The following is a 17,101-nucleotide window of genomic DNA, read 5'->3' as shown; positions in this document are numbered from 1 at the left end:
TTGTGTCAATAAAGGCCAATTGGTGAAAACTTTATTATTTTATTAGCACAAGCCTCTGTGCATTTCTGCCCGAATGGAGCGGGCTGCTTAAATAGTTAAAATGATCTTAGATCGTCAGCAGCTTCATGACCGGTCACATTATTCTATAACAGTTAATTGAGCCTTAGTTGACTTCTGCTTTAATTAATTTTTCAAGTCGGTAATTGTTAAATTTTTTGACAATTTTGATACATCAATCGTGGAAACCCACTTGCCGAGCGTGGACGGTCCAGGTCCACGCGACACCGGCGAGTTTGGACATATGCAGCCAGCACGGACACTTGCGTCAATCCGCTTTCGGTCATGGTTGTCAGGTCTTCCTCTTTTGGTAGCGGTTACCGCACTCCCAGTAGTCTTCCTACATCCCCCGACCCGACGCGAGTGATGGACAAAAGTGGAATTTTTCACTTTGTCCAACTAACAGTGTCTACAATTGGCACAGCATCAGTGGCGAGTCCAAACTCGGTTGGCTCGCTGAGCCGGTGCTAGATGATGAGATGCCGTCACTTGACGAAGAGCTGTTGGCTTCAGAGAAGTCTGGACGAGGCTGCACCCGGAGCCGGAAGAGCGCCCTCAAGGTTCAAAGCTGGAGGGAATACCCCAGCAAGTAGATGTCTCGCCTTGACAGTACCAACAAACACCATTGAATTTACCAAGGTCAATTTGTCCAGCTTCGCCCCCCTACATGGCGTTTTCGCCTTGGCGATCGTGCTGCAGGAAGAGGGCTCACGCCATCTAAATCACCGGAAGCTGCTCTTTCTTCCGGAAGATCCTTCAATTCTTACTCACCGGTTTATCTTGAGTAAAGTAACTGGAACAGCAAAAGGGAGCTGCGCATCGGGCGGTTGACCTATTATCACACAAGTGACGCAAATTCTGATTCCAACAGGTGTCCGAACTTTAGGTTTGCGAACGAGATCGTGGTTATTTTCCGAATTGCGCACGCAACCGTGCAACTGGACAATGAAGGCACATGAAGGTTGAATCACGTAGCTCATAACCCATCGGGAGGACTTCCCACCATAGGTTTCTGTCGCCAATGCCTACACATGCAGTAACGTCGAAGCTGAAGCAGAATCCCAAATATACCTTCAAGGAGATAATCGACACAGCTCACCTTCTCTGAAAAAATCGCCATTTTTCAACCGATAGATGGGCATTTAATTAGCGGAAAACCCCAGGTTATGCCTCATTAGAGGTTCGCATTAGCTGAGGATCAATTAAAACTGGAGGGAATATTTATGACGCATACACTTGATTTGATATTAAGAGGGGAAGACCTCATATAAAGCTCGCAGAGAGGATCGATTTTATTGCGCGATTTCATGTCAATAGCCTTTATAACTAAGGGAAACATTAATAAGGTGAGGCCTAAAGAAGATTGAGTGTAGGTGCGTTAGGGAAATGCATGGTGGGTACCTATGTAGGTACCTCATGCATCCGGCGTTGAAATATGCGAGAGCGCACAGGTGCTAAGCCATGACACGAAGCTCTAAGATTTCCTAGTTAACAGGCCGGCGTAAGGGAGTTGACGGATTTCGCCAGGACCGGACTCCAGCGCCTGTTTAGATGATTTCCTGTCGAGCGCCGTGCCTATTCAAGGCAAGGGCGGACCTGCATAGGTGAAAAATGGCTAGGTTTATCATTCGAATAAGCCTTGAGGAGTAAAACCATCAAATATCTTTCGGCATGTTTACATATATTTCAAATCAACTAAGTATGTATATAAAAGTGAAAAAGTTATATTTTGAAAGACGTAGGTTGAGATGTGTGTATGGCCTCGTGGGTCACAGTCGCACAAAAATCTTACAACACATGCTTGGCGAACCAAAACAGAGAACTGAACCTTTCCATACATCACAAAAATATAATTATATATTGATATATATATATATATATATATATATGTATGTCTCCAATATATGTATAGATAAAACATTGACATTTATTATATCTGAAATTATATAGAAGCTATATTCAAAACCAAATATTTCAAGTTTAAGCAACTGATGCGGGCTATTATTATCACAGGCCCAAATGGTCATTGTTGGTCCGAGTCAGGTAAATGCAACCGGCAGGAACTTCAAAACCCCTCAAAGAAAACCGCCCCGATGAGCAGCGGGGCAGCTATCATCGCTTGTGAGGGGCCTTGAGGGTGGTCGCGGGCTGCGAAGCAGAAGGTCACCTATCAGCAAGCAATCGTCGTTTTATCGAATCAGAGAGAGTTTTGTTATAAGAGAATCACTTGCGCTATTTGGAGTGAACGTGAAGCAGGAAAACAAATCTGGTTCGTTATGATACAGTATCTATATTATGGGTCTATGGGTAAGACGAAATCAAGTAAATATGGCAATTGACAAAATGCACCTATATATAGCATGATGACAAAAATCAATAAACAGTAACACACTACTATTTTAACTTAGAAGTATAGAATAAAAACCTAGCCATGGCCCTAGAGAAAACAACGACTATACTGACTAGGGTCGTAAAATCTACCAAACAAATTTGTCAAAACGCATTAGAGATCAATGAAAACAGGAGTGTATGTAAGAGGTCCGGAGGCGTTCGCCAAAGTCCCTTTACACGCGTATTCGCCGCTGGGGCTTGATCACAGAGGTGCTTTGAAGAGCTAATTCTAGCGACGGCTTCCTGTAGCACCGGAAGCCACGTTAAAAAACTATAAACTAAACCTTAGAAATACATATCATTGCTTTATTTTCAAAAATATTCGGATTTGCATAATATATATATATATATATATTATATATATATATATATTATATATATATATATATACCTAATCTTACGTCTTACCTAGAAAAAGTAAAAAAAGTGGAAAGCTATGTTACAATCAAGGTCGTGGTCAAGCCGCTGACTAAATACGCCCGAATCTTGGCTTGACCGCTTCACATATTTACACGTTGCGCAGGACAATCTAAAACGTCTCATCTCACCCCCGGCGGTAGGAAACCTCGATAACAGACGTATATGGCAAATATTGCTATAAAAATACATTTAAAATTGACCGAATTTTAATTTAATGAACACTATCGGCGGATAATTTTAAATTGTCCTGCAGAGGTGCGAGCTGTTAGAATTCAGCTCCCTGGCCGCACCACTAATCTAACTACGGAGATCATTTGAAAACTCTTTCAGTGGCAGCAAAGACTTTGCTGCGCAATTTATACAAAAACTGACAGTCAGACTCATTTGTAGCAAAGAAACGAGCGTTAAAAGCTTAAAGTCGGGCAAAATGGACCGCACGGCGAGCGTAAAAATTTTCAATTTCGGCAACGTCGATGGGTCGCGTCGCAGCCCATTTCACCCAGCCACTTTGTGTTGATTAAAATGGGCCTCTTTTGGCACTGTAACTCTTTACCTTGGCTTCGCTGAATCCAACTTTTGACAAAATTCCTGCGGGTTATTTACAAGTAATTTACAACACCTCCACAAAATGAGAATCACAAAATACGTCTACGACTCTTGCAACCTGCTTAAAATTCGGAAACCGGCCAGTTTAATCAGCTTTTGCTCTAAACAACACACGTACATAATCTAGATAAACAGAGCTATATTTACTAATAATTCTCATTTCGCGAGATTGAGCGAAAACAAATCAGTTACCTACAAATACAAAAAAAAAAAAAATTCCTGAGTGCAGACCTGCCCTATTTAGTTACGGTCTAACTGAATGAGATCAGAAACTTTGATATATTTTTCTTTCTTTGGAAAAACGCAAACACAGATTTAGCTTGGGACAGTTTATATATCTTTTCGAACCAATTGGTGGGAGATTTTGCTGGGCGCGCTTTACCCAAGAAACGGTAGTTGTGTGGTAACTCTTTAACGCCTGCATGCGGTGATTTGAATTCTGAACTCGGCAAGATGAGAATACAAACTGTCCAAATCCACAAATGACCTGCGCGTAAAATAAACCCTTAAAACATAATCCAAGAAATATAGAATATGAATTTTACATAATATATAACAACGGTGCGGCTAGGCACCACCACACCTAATCACATGATTTTCTTATTTGCTTGGAAAATATTTATTTAATATAAATCCCTAAAGTTAATCCTAACACTGAGTATATTTATATATAGAATACTATATAAACGGAACTAAGAACATACCGAAAGTATAATATGAAAAACAACATAAAGCAAAAACATAATCTTTAAGAATGCAAAAACTCTTATCTATAATTCAATCACGTTTGCTTTGGATGAATTTGTGCATGTGGGCTCAGAAGATGTGGATGGGTTTACCGACCTCGAAATATGTGCCAACCTACGAAGCAAATCATGGCAGTCATCAGCGAACACGAGGACACGGACGCAGGCATAAGTTTGGAGAATATGCCATCTGTCTCCATCGGGTCGATCTCTTCGACGTCCACGCAGTCCAGCTGAAAGTAAAAGAAAAACACGTCAGTCATCGTCTAATCATCGGGAATTGCGCTACGGCGCTACAGCGTTATTCGAAAAGTGCGAAACCGCGCCACCCCGTATATCGAAAACGGGGAGTTTTTCAACGTGGGTCTGTTAGCGTTGGTTGCATAGTACTGCCCCCCCTCCCCCTCGCGGAATATCACCATGACATGTTACACCCTGTATGTGACGTATTTGGACCCGCGTCCCAGTTCGATGATCCAGTGGTGAAGAAAACGCCTCGTTTTCCCCAACAGACGCGTGCAAACGGACAAACGTGGAGCGAACGCGTTTCAACAATCCAATTTAACTGTGCGATGTACTGAGCAAAGTACGAGTTTCATTTCAAGCGCAGCTGACTGCTCAACGGGCACTCGTCGCTACCTACAAGAGCTACCTGTTGGGCAACAACCGCTTTGTCTTTTCGAAAATCAAAAGGTGGCGCTCGAGAAACCCCCAGTACTACTGAGGCCCATCAGAAGGCGCTAAAAACACTTCCACCCCACTCGTGGGCTGCGGCAATCAGGATATAATCCGTCTCATTGTCCGGCATGAATATTTCTGTTTCGTGCGGAGCTCCAGTGATTCAGTAGCAGCTTAGAACTTGCACTAATTTATTTCCCTACGTTTTACGACAAGTTTAAGCGGGTTTTTCGTATTGTCAGCCTTACAACGCGCTCGTTCTGTTTTACTCTCAATATTGGAGATTTTCTATTTTACGGTTTGTTCCTAAGAACCCTGCGAAATTACGTTGTTAAACAAGGCTTCTGTGGGATTTGAGGAAACGAGGAAAATACCTGTCCCCTCAAACCCCCCGGTAGAATGTTTACTTTGCGACTCTTTGTTAGGACTTCTATGAAATATCGTCATCAAACAGAGTTTCCGTCGGGTCGGATGAAGCGAGACATGCGATTTCGTATGGAAATCCTCTGCGGACGTGAACGGATGCGAATGGACAAATTCTGCTTTGACTTTCTGTTTTTTCGAAAAAACTGTCGGTTCCGCGATTAGACGTGCGTCGTTGCTTGATCACACCCATTATGACTAACATCACTTCTCGAGATAGCGATCGAACTTCAGATGGATCCGAAGTTTCTCCTACATTGGTGGTGGGATCGAAATAGGTTTTACTGCGGGTACTGCCACGGGGTCTAACTCGATTCGAACTCGTTTCCATTAATTCCCGATCATTTTTTTTCGCTGGAATTCCGATTGTCAATTGTTCGACAGGGTCTTCCTCTGAGTTTTGACGGCTCAGACACGTGATTATTTTGGTTGTAGCTGCGACGTACACTCGCAGCTGCGAGCCGCGTGCCAACTGGCCAAACGTCGGAACGAACCACGGGGACCAAACCAGAACCTCGCGTCCAACAAACGAAAACTGAGATCAATCAATATAAAATTAACTGTTTAACGTTAGGTGTAGAGAGTTTATGGATTTCCCACTGAGAATGCTGGCAGTAATCCAGCTTTATTTTTGCAAACCTGGCTAAGACGGGAGACTTATTGCTTACTTCTATTTCTGAGTTAGAAAACAAGTAATACTTGAAATAATTTATTCATTCAGGCATGCATAATTGGGTGTAAATCTGTAAACGAACGATTATTTCGCCCGACTTTGCATTTCCAGAAAAACTGGAGCTATTTACTACAGTCTTATTAGCGCTTATAATTCTATTGTTAGTTCAGTGCGGTGTGCGAAGCGAAAGGGGAACGACGTTCAATCATCTTTTGATCAGTGGTCAGTCGTTCTGGCGACATCCCTCAATGAGGTAGGTCCAGAAGTCGGTAGGTCAGTTCAAGTTCTGGGAGTCAAGAAGTGTCAAATCAGGTGGGCGAAACAATCCTGAGAATTTTCAAAGTTGTTAACGGAGAAGACCGGATAAGTTAAGGCACATTTGAGCAACATCTTGTCTTGGCATATCCAAACCATCGAATACGTCATATGTGTACCATAAAGCATCCTCCGTAATGTCTGACCCATAAGCAGTGGCTCGCCGAGCTGCGCGATTATTTTATGAGATATTTTCATGTGATAATTTCATAAACGAATCGTGCAATGTAAAATTTGACGTTGTTGGTTAATTTGCGTCTTCCAATTGTGATATTTGAAATGCATATCATTGATCTGATTGAATATTGAAATTTAATTTCTACGTTTCTCCTGGCCCGAGCTCGTTAAATACAATAGAACAATAGGAAAAGGAACTCGGTCAAGAAAAGATGAACATTACAATGTGAACAGGCTCTAGATAAATTGGAGTAAAAATTTCATTCGCATCGAACTTCGCATTTGGCGCACGTTGGAAATTGGAACCCCCATTAGCGCGAACCAATGAGACGCTAGTTGCCTCACACACACTGCACCTTTCATTCAGTATATGCTCGAAGAGTCTTTTCCGAACGACAAGATTACAAGTTCGTCTGTACAAATTTCATTTTCTTTATTTGTCTTCATTCTTCTATCATCCTCGCATTCTCGCAAGTTCAAAGTGGGTTCCCGATCGAAGGAGAGGGGACCGTACCAGCAACTCAACCAAGGGAGGGTCGCACTCGCACTCGACACCACCATCACAACCTTTGGTGATACTGTACCGACCCGACACTGCGAACCTTCACCATGCGGCTCCGGTGCGGCGTGGGCGGACGCAGCGGAAGAAACCGTCACACTTTGGGTCCGATGAGGGACAAGAATTTTGACCACCAAGAGGTTTCTGGGTGAAGGTTCACTTTCATGTACGCAGCCCGGCACCCGACTGGTCAAAACATGCGGATTTTTTGTTGCGATGCCCGGCATGGATTTAAAGCCACAATTTAACCGTTGGTTTTGGCAGGGTAGTCAGGATTTTGAACCGTCTGAACTGCGGTCGGGTAATTTTTTTTTTTTTTTTTTTAATCGGATTAATTTATCGCGCAATAAAATCGAAAACGGTTTCAAAAAAATATATATTTGCCAAACTGTATCACCAATATATTTCAAATAGTAATTGCCAGGACGAACAACATTTAAATCACAAAGATCAGGGATTCCCGCGCTGATAAGCCGTGAGTTTTGGAATATCAGATTATTTGTCTAAATTCACCTAAGCATGCCATAATCCACTTAAACAAAAACATATAACAGTGAGTTAAATTTAGTCTACTGATAACCTTATTTGTCTACAGGGATTACTCTCCTGGGGCGGAAAATCGCCATATTTTCCGGCTCTCAAGAGTAAACGACCTTTGGAATAAGTCCACGCAAGATAAAATCGTGAATAATTTCACGATTAACATTAAAGGATTAAATACTTCTTATTTTACTGCGTCGTTTAATTTATGTGAAAAGACAATAGCTATATGCAGTTTTGACCTTGGCCACCGTTTTACAGATAATTGTAAATGTAATTATATTTACTCCTATTCCATTGTTTACATGTACGTTAACAGTTTTCTTTGTTTAGCAAATGTGATGTTATCTAATAATTTGTTGTTAGTTTCGCGTAACGTGAAACAGCTTGGGATAAAGACGTTTAAAGTCAGAAACATTAAAAGCTAAGTTGGTTAGTTCAGGTTAGCATCATGGTCAGCATCACGGTTAACATCATGATTCACATTTCGTTATTTAGTGTTAGTGGTTAACATATAAGTAGCCTAGCCTATTGTATACACAAAAAAAAAATGAACGATGAAGCGGCTTAAGTCCGACGGTAGCTACTAGTAAGCGCATATTACAAGTCTTATCTCATGCGATTGTCCCGTTAGGGAAACACGTTCAAACAAGTATTATCGAACTTTCGCTGATTAGCGAACGAGCGTTCGTTGCCTCTAAGACTCAGAACAACATTTCCTAGGAAGTCAACGAGGAGAAAAACTAACACAATGTTTAACAGGTAGACACCGTAACATATTAAAAAGGACTGACTGACCTTATTCCAATCTTGAGCAACAGCTTGTTTTACAATGGCAGTGATGGAGATCTTTGTTTCGTCGGGGCTCGAGGATTCGGAAGTGGTTCTTCGTCGAGGAGATCGCAGCAATGTGTCAGTTAAAGGTGACGGAGAACCCGAAGCTCCATTATCAGTCAACGATGATAAGTTCATCAACAGATCAGGAAGGGCATTTTGAGCGGTCCGAGCAGAGGGTTCTAGAGTTAACGATTCGTCGTTTCTTGGTCTGGTGGTGGAGGACGACGAATGGCCGAGGCCGAGAAAGTGGCGAGCTGAAATGTTTCAAAATACTTTTTTCTCACATGGGTATTGGGAAGTTTCGCAAATGGCACCGAACGCTACGAAAAGTGCGATTTTCGCTAAAAGTGACGACTAAATTGGTCGTCGACTCGAGGACCACTGTAGGTCGTGGTTCGAGGTTATCGTCTGATTTGCACCATCATTTGTGAAGGTTTGTTTATCAGAAGAGATTTGGGAACGTGTGCGGCTCGGTGATAAGGAAAACAGGATAAAGTTGCGGAGCTGGTTGGGGTTAAGGATGATGTCATGCTCGGAGTTGCTAGACTTCGTCTAGACCGCACAAATTGGGAAACGGCGACGTTTTCCAGATTTGGCTTTTGAACGAAAACGTGCGTTGAATAAAAGCAGTGATGGATGCATAACACATTTTTTCCGGCTTACATTTTGCCAGTAAGTGCGTGGTGGGTAAAAAGTGATAATAAAAATAAATTATATTATTGGCCTTGGAAAGACGGGATAGGTCCGCTCGGAGTGAAATGCTAAGTGTGGCGGTTAATTCTGGCCGCGCTTCGTGTCAATGAATTCCTGGCCTTGAAACCCGTGCAAATCTTACTGCATTGCCGGATGGATGACATCGGGAGATTTTATTCGGTTTTGCATATTTTTGGAACAGAGAGGAGCAACAAGTTTTCGCGGGAAACTACATCTAAGCAACTTAATAGGGTCAATTTACCTCGAGAAAAGTGTAAAAGTAGAGAGTTTGACGAAGACGATGGTTGTTGTTGTTGCTGTTGCTGCTGTTGCGACAATTGTTGACTTCTGCAAACGGCCACCTGAAGTCGACTGAGAAGTGTCTGAAGCTGGACAACGAGGACTTCCACTTCGTTTTGATCTTCAGGTAAGTGAAACGGCACTGCCATTATGGCCAAATAAATCACAGAAAATTTCCGAATAGTGAACACAAAACACGTCCGAACACGCGGATGATTTCTAAGCGCAAGCAATCGGGACGTCCGCACTGAACGAAGCTTAAACGAACTTTGACGTAGTCGACTGCACCGCACGATACTAAAGCCACCGTTTGAGTATTGTGACGTGATTCTCACCTAACTTCACCCCGCGCTACCAAGCTCGCTGCGCAAGCGATAGTGAACCCAATGTAACGTGGATATAAGGGGAAGCGTGTTTTTGGGGCTACAGCCAATAAGCTGCGCGGATGGGCGGGCCCTCCAAAAACTCAGGGAAATATTGGCCAAATATATTTAGAAACATTAAGCCTTTGTTAGTTTACAGCTAAGTTGATGTTGTACTTACTGGCTCTAAATGACCTCAAAAATAGGGGATTGTGATTTGGTTACAACTGCGCCTCAAGTTCCTTTGAAGTTTTCACATATCGGAAAAATTCATAACTGAGGGCATGCCAAAAAATGTGCTCTTTGTTTCATGTGCGTTGAAAGTTTGAACTACTATGACTCGGAGAACATAAATTTTAGAAGTGAATAAAATGAGTTTAGATGTTATAAAAAAGAATCAACAGAACATCATCGAGAAGTTGAAATATGAGTCAATCCGACGGTTTCTTGACCCATTTCCCCTACCAGCGAAATTATATTAGTTTTGCCAACAGTTTGTTCCTTCGGTAAACAAATCGCTCACTGTACATGAAAGTAGGTGATATTTTACTGTTTTCTTCAAAGTAAAAGTCCACTCAATTCCTACTCAAAAGCCCATTATCAAACCAAATCCAAATAGAAACCCAAAAAAATCTAATGGCCTTAGATGAGGATGTTCACTACCCTGACCAATCCTTCGAAGTTCGACTTCAACAAACAGCAACTTCGGTTGACGTCGATGCTGGGGTCTAAATCCTTTAGTATTCAGACGAAGATTTACTCTTCTTGAACCACAGTGAGGTTTTTTGGTCGTCTATTATCCGGTTCTGAACGAAGTGAACCAGTCTCGGTTCAGCCAGAGTTCGATGATCTGGTTATCTATTATTAGAATGATTTTCCAGGAACCTTTATATGCATAATAAACCTTGCAGCCGAAACCTTTTCCCGGTTTCGATATTCCCTTCTATCTCCTTACGAAGCGCGGTTAGTAAAAGGTTCGAGATCAACTTGGGCACTACCACATATTTTTCTCAACAACTCTAATCATACATCAGAAAATTTCTATCGCTGATTTATGGAATTTTGAAAACTATGGCTACGGCCACCGTTACGGCCGATTTAATTACGAGGCAGCACATTACTGTAATTTTGAATTCTGTGGACAACTCAAATAACCCCTCTATTCCTATTAAGCAGGTCTCATGGGTCTAATTCATGGTTTCTGGGGGAGTGGCTGTGGAGGATAAGAGTAAATTAATAGAAATAAATGAACAAAAACAATAAAAAATAAATATATGAGAGACAAAGTGCTCTATATTGAACAGAAAATTTTGAAATTTGAGGTATTATTAAAAGGTGGCATGACGCCAGAAGAGTCATTACCCTGTGCAGGATGGGAAAAACATATTCTTAAAACTAGAAGACCCGATACTCAGAACCAGCCAGTTGTTAACTGCGTTTTTTCATTAATTTTATTACTGCATTTTCTATGGTATTTTGCGTTCTTAACCGGCTTAAATTATACCTTTCCACGATAATTTACTTTTGTTCCTGATAATTTTTGCACTTATCTAAACAAGGATCCTTTAAAAACATTGAATTCCTGATTTTCACCACCGATCCATCGTACTAGAACCGTACAGAAAATTAAGGCCACTTTGTATGACGTTTTTACAACATTTCTAATCCGATTTTGCAAGACATGAGAAATGGCCTCACATTGACCGAAAGAATTCGTTATGTAAGAGCAGGCACAATTTATGAAAAAAAGTGGCTTCAGCCAGGAAAGAAGGGGCCATACCTGCGAGAGGATTTCTCAGAAAAGTGATTCATCGAGGATGAGTCACAATATTTGCCTTTACTTTCGAATAGAAGTTTGAACCTACCGAAGTACTTCCGTACCATGCAGATAATGAAGATTATGCTCCTTATAACGTAAACGGAGTATGCGCTTTTATGGCTCAGCTGGTATTGTATTTGCATTGTTGATTTGAAGTTAAACAGAATCTAAATTCGAAACTTCTATATACTTTAATATCCCTCTTATGTCCCTTGTACGAACTAACAAAGACATACAGAATCAATGCAGCGTGAATATGCATAATCATACCAGAACAGGGGTTTATGAACTTATATGTATATGAAACAAATACCTACATATCTTTGCAATATTTAGATTAGGCGTCATGACAGATAGACTTTTTGTTAATATCGCTAATACGGTAAATATCAACGAACTGCAATCGACGTAGTTATCCACGGGAACAATTCACAGAAATCTGGGGATGATTTTAACACAAAATCGGCATGGACCCGGGGGCAGGTTTGTAAACAAATGTATGTTTGTTTTTTGTTACTTTTAAACAAAACATTTGTTTTTATTTGTTTACATTCATTTATGTGCACCACAAACAATTTTTAAATCCAAATTTAAATCAAGATGCTCAGTATACTACGTCAACTACGGGTAGCGCGTAATGGACTATGAGCCATCTGTCAACGCACTTTGACAACCGTGGAAAGAAGCGAGACCTGAATTTGGTTTCTCTGACCTCGGACAGTACAAGTTGTTTGCGGATTGTGGTGCCAAAACGATCGGGCGACAATCCAAAAATCAGACAAGCTTGATTAATAAACTAACAAGTGCAGGAACAAGTTAAGTTTCATGCCAAGCTGGATCAGCACTGCTGCAATTTCTTTTCAAGAATTATGTTGGATTGATGGAAGATTGGATTCGGACCACCTATTCTGTCCTACTTTGGGACTCTCGGCAAAAATTCGGAAGGGATAGCTTTGTAATGGCACGGGACCCCTTTCACCCTCGAATTTTTCTGCGTGACGTCACGACGCGTTGCAAAAAAAAGTCCTCAGTTACTTACTGCTGTGACTCATCGTTCTACCTCTCGACTCCTCTTGACCTTCATCAGAAATATTTCGCGTGGTGTCAGTTTTTCTCTAGCAATTCGGACAATCAAATGGGGAAATTCCTTGTGATGCTGAGCAGGGTTGGACCCGGCTGCTTGGCCCTAACAAAACGATCACAATTTTTAGTTGGTCGCGTAACTGAGAGAGGCGATTGTGAGCATACAGGATGACACCTACATTGCATCACTGCGGCTTGCTGGTTATATGGTTGGTGAGGCGTGGGCATTTCAAAAACCCTGTGAGCCGATCCCTCTCACTCGTTCAACTGCATGATTCGAGACAAACTGAGGTCTATTTTGAGAAAGCTTATTGCATAGTGCAAACTTTAAAATGTACAACAGTTAAATAGGTTAACGTAAACCGGTCACGTCCGTTAGTGAGTCGAATGACAAACATATAGATTTGCTTGTAAAAACAAAGATAAGGTATTCGTTTTCTTCAACCGTGCAATATTCACGTCTCCTTGACATTTCTGCACATCTGCACATCCAGAAAAAAAATGCGTTCTTTGAGCTCGTATTAGTTTCCTTCAAGCTGCGAATATGGTGCAATCTCTTTTGATCTCAGCATAGAAATAATTGTCGTATTAAAGAAAATGATTTCATCGGTCTGAAGTACCCAAAAAAGGTATTGGTTGACATAATATGGGAGTTCCTGTGCTCCGCAATAATACCGCTTTAGTTGGTGTTCTTGCAGAGTACAGCGTCACGTCTAAACAATTTCATGTCGGCCGATCTTCGAAGGTCCATCAGAGGCATAATTCTTGCGAAATACCCACTAAAATCTTCCCTTTACCCCGGTTCCATCTCTTGCTTCCTCTTCTCCGTGGTTTCGTTCCTCTAATCTCCTTCGTTATCCGTTTGAACAAAACTCACTTATCTCGCATTTCGTGAGCTCTCTCTCTCTCTATAGCTTCACGCTCCAGTTTCAATCCGCTCTTCCTCGCCTTCTTCAGCTTCTTTTCCCATTCAGAACATTCCAGCAGAGCATATTCTAGAGCGTCTACAAGCTGACTCCTGGTTAAACCAGCAATGGCTCCCACTGTGCACTCCTATTTCGCATAAATATGCTCCAGACTTCAGGTCCTGATATGAACATGTTAAATCTGCAGCAGTGTATAGATGCACTGCATCCATTCCGTCTTGTACCCTTTACATTAAACTTTTGCGTGTCCTTCGCATCTGTCCCATTAATTCAGCATTTTCTCCCCTGCCTATGTGCATCCTACTGCTCTCGTCATTTTTCCACATTAACTTCCTTTGATTCCCTCTCACCCCGATTCGCGAGGGCTTCGCTTGCACATGCGCGGGCTCGCTCGCTACCTAAGCACTTGTTACCTTTACTGCTAGGGCACGCTTCGTTCGTTAACACGAATTAACCTGTACTAACCCAATGGTTAAAAATTTGGATAGTAGAAAACTGGCAAGCCAAGGAATGACCTCAGCCTTAGATCGGCCAAATGTCACATATACCAATTTGATCAAGGACTTATATTGCCATCCACTTAAAGCAAACAAAATATTTCGCAATATATACTTTTTAAATAGGTACTTGATTATTCATATGGTATTATAGTTCTTTGTTCGAAAATACATGTGCACTTACTTGAGCAGTGCAGTACCTACTCGTTGGGTTTTAAATAAGATCTAGCTCAAGGTCAGTGCAATATTCCTGTTGGCTAGAACAAACTTATCTTTACTTTTGTGACGAGGCATCAATGTGGTGCCAAATTGCGAAAACTAATTAAGACCTTAAGATACCTGCTATTGCCCAACAAGTGGGAAACTCGCTTGATTGTGGTATGCATGCTGCCAGTGCTCAATGGTCGGCGAAGGTTTACTTTTTATGTGTACATTTTTATGAGCATGACTCGAAAATTGGAAAAATGCCAATGAGTTAGGAAATTAATTAATATGAAAATACAAGCTTAAGATTCAGCAGTTCAGGTGCTTGCAAGACTTCATCAATCATACGAACGCACACGTACTACCTAGGTACCTACACAAGAAAAACCTATATTTACTTACTTATGCAACATCAATGTTGCTGTATGAACGCGATTGTGTAGACAAAGTGTTGAACTACCGTGATGGAACGTAACAACGTAATTTCGATCAGACCGTAAAAGTATGCATTTTTCCTTTGGTAATAATGTCTCATGTTCGCGATTATTCATCGATATTCCAGTTTTATCTGATAGATATTTTGCTAGAACCAATTTTCACTTGTCGGATAACAGCTCGAAGGTGAAACGGACCATCAGATATTTATACAGGTTATTTTCATCCTTTCGTAAATTTGAAAAATTTTCAGGAAGTTTGTTAAAATGCCTATGTCGGATGCCGAATCCAGACCAAAGGGTCGCAGCTGTAATCAGTTCTCATACAGAGTGCCCTCATCTTAGGGTACACTTAAAGTGTCTGGCGAAGGATACTAGGAAGGTCCAGCGCTAAAACACCCAGCATAATAACTGATTTCAGCTGTCTCACATTTTTCGGGACTAATCACCAACTGAGGTGCCGCAGTCACTTCCTACGAAATGAAAAAAATATCTAGAGTAGCTGGCCCAAACGTGGACATCGTGTACCACTCTCCCTTAGCCATGTGTCACCCCACGTTAAGCGGCACAACCAGGACCTGGTTCCTCGTCTCGCTTTTAGAAGCTATAGCTTCCGCTCACTTCCACTTCGTGCGACCCAAAAATGCCCAACGAAGCCCTGTTAGAAGTCAACGGGAGATGAATGCGAAATGCCAATAATACAATAATGTACTGGTCAGTGCACGAAGAGATGAAAAATAATACGTAACACCTGCAAAGTGAGTAAAACAATCACAAAAGTTGGGACAGGTTTCGACCTGTCTAGGTTCGTCGAGAACGGCACGACCCCATGAAAGTTGGCCGGAGGCTCGGGTACCTTGATCAGCGCCAACGCTTTCTGCCTCGAATAGAAAGAATCCGATGGAGCCTATGCAATTTCGTCAGATTCATAATGTCGGATTCAGTTTCGGGTCATTTTTAATGAGTGCGCCATTCATGGAAAATAAAAATTTATTTACTTCGGATCTTAGGGTTGTCCGGAAAGGGGTCGGGAAGGGCCGTTCTTTGCCCTCCATTGCAGAACGTCGCGCTAAGGTGGAGACGGTTTCTCAAGGCACTTACATAGTATAATAGGTTCATCCAGATATCCATAATTCTACATTTTTAACCTTTCTCTTGGGTAAACCTCGCGCTATGGGATTCCACGGAAAGCACCATAGCCTTAGTCCATTGGCGCAGTTAATCTCTGACATATCCCAACAAATTACTAGTTCTTTTTGGCTGACCCTTTTGGAGTTAACAAAAACCTGTTTGTTATCTGCAGTGTCTGTTTAGTTGGCAATTTGAAAACTATTTTTCTCTTTAAAGTAGTATTATAGATGCCACTTTTTATTTTATTGGATTTAGTCGATCTTCTACGCAGCATTAAATGCGGTCATTATCGTGAGGATCAGCTACTTGAAAATTTATGGTGTTATTGCTATTTACGCTCATGAAAATATAGGAAGGTGAATCATAAGGCTGCATAATCATCAAAGTAATATTTTAAGTCATTAGCAACGCAATTTCCAAACTTTCTGTGGTTTGCTCTTATTTGCTTAAAGTACTTTTCACATTTGCAATATGGTGCAACAGCCACGGAACCGTTGATTGCAGCTTATTGGCAGGGCGGGACGTGACAAACTTCCAAATGCATGGACTTAATGGGTCAAGGCAGCCCATGTTAAATTAGTGCCCCCTTCAATGCTAATTTTGAGTCGGAAGAAGAATTTTTTGAATGATGCGTGACTGGGACGAGCTCCTATGTGGTAACGTCATGCCATCAGTTCGTCTGACCTCAATAGCCGCGATACAGGAGGACGATTTTCAAGGGAATGTAGGATATACAGGATAGAACAATTCAGTCAGTAGGATCTGCTAACGCAGTGAGTTCTACTATAGTGACCACTCTGGATTTGCAAAGAGGGTGACCATAGAAGTTCGGCAGTTCAAGGAGGAAAAAGGGGAGATTTTCAGGAAAAGTTCCTTTCAAACTAGTATAAATTACGTAACAATTGGAGCAAATACCTGTTACTTAGTGTCACCCACGAAATAACTGGGTGAAGAGTATTTGCCTATTTAGAGTCGCCTTGCATTTCACATTACTCACTTAAGTGCTGCAACGCGCTCACATTTTAAGGTACAATAAAAATATCACGACCTCCTATTTACCAAAGTATTTACTTTAATGTGGCGTGATATATGACTAATACGAACCCGTTACCTATAACGTTCGTTTGAACAGCGGAGCAAAGCAAATCACAGAAAATTCACTCATGCGCGGCACCTTGATCTGGTCAGACCAAAGCGACGCCGACGGAACGCGCAAAAACTGCCCCGGGG

The 17,101-nt window shown here is 41.6% G+C and overlaps 1 protein-coding gene across 1 annotated transcript; it reads right to left on the bottom strand.

The window, feature by feature from the left end:
- Positions 1 to 1,717: 1,717 nt before the first annotated feature.
- Positions 1,718 to 9,986, bottom strand: LOC136350411 (uncharacterized). The gene is made up of 3 exons (XM_066302054.1): positions 9,378 to 9,986; positions 8,384 to 8,676; positions 1,718 to 4,453 (listed from the first exon to the last, which is right to left on the bottom strand). The coding sequence occupies exons 1-3, from the start codon at positions 9,562 to 9,564 to the stop codon at positions 4,310 to 4,312; spliced, it is 624 nt and encodes a 207-aa protein (XP_066158151.1). The 5' UTR covers positions 9,565 to 9,986; the 3' UTR covers positions 1,718 to 4,309.
- Positions 9,987 to 17,101: the final 7,115 nt, after the last annotated feature.

The sequence above is a fragment of the Euwallacea fornicatus genome, chromosome 3, assembly GCF_040115645.1.
Source record: "Euwallacea fornicatus isolate EFF26 chromosome 3, ASM4011564v1, whole genome shotgun sequence".
Taxonomy (NCBI): Eukaryota; Metazoa; Arthropoda; class Insecta; order Coleoptera; family Curculionidae; genus Euwallacea; species Euwallacea fornicatus.
This window is presented reverse-complemented; position numbering and strand designations above follow the sequence as displayed.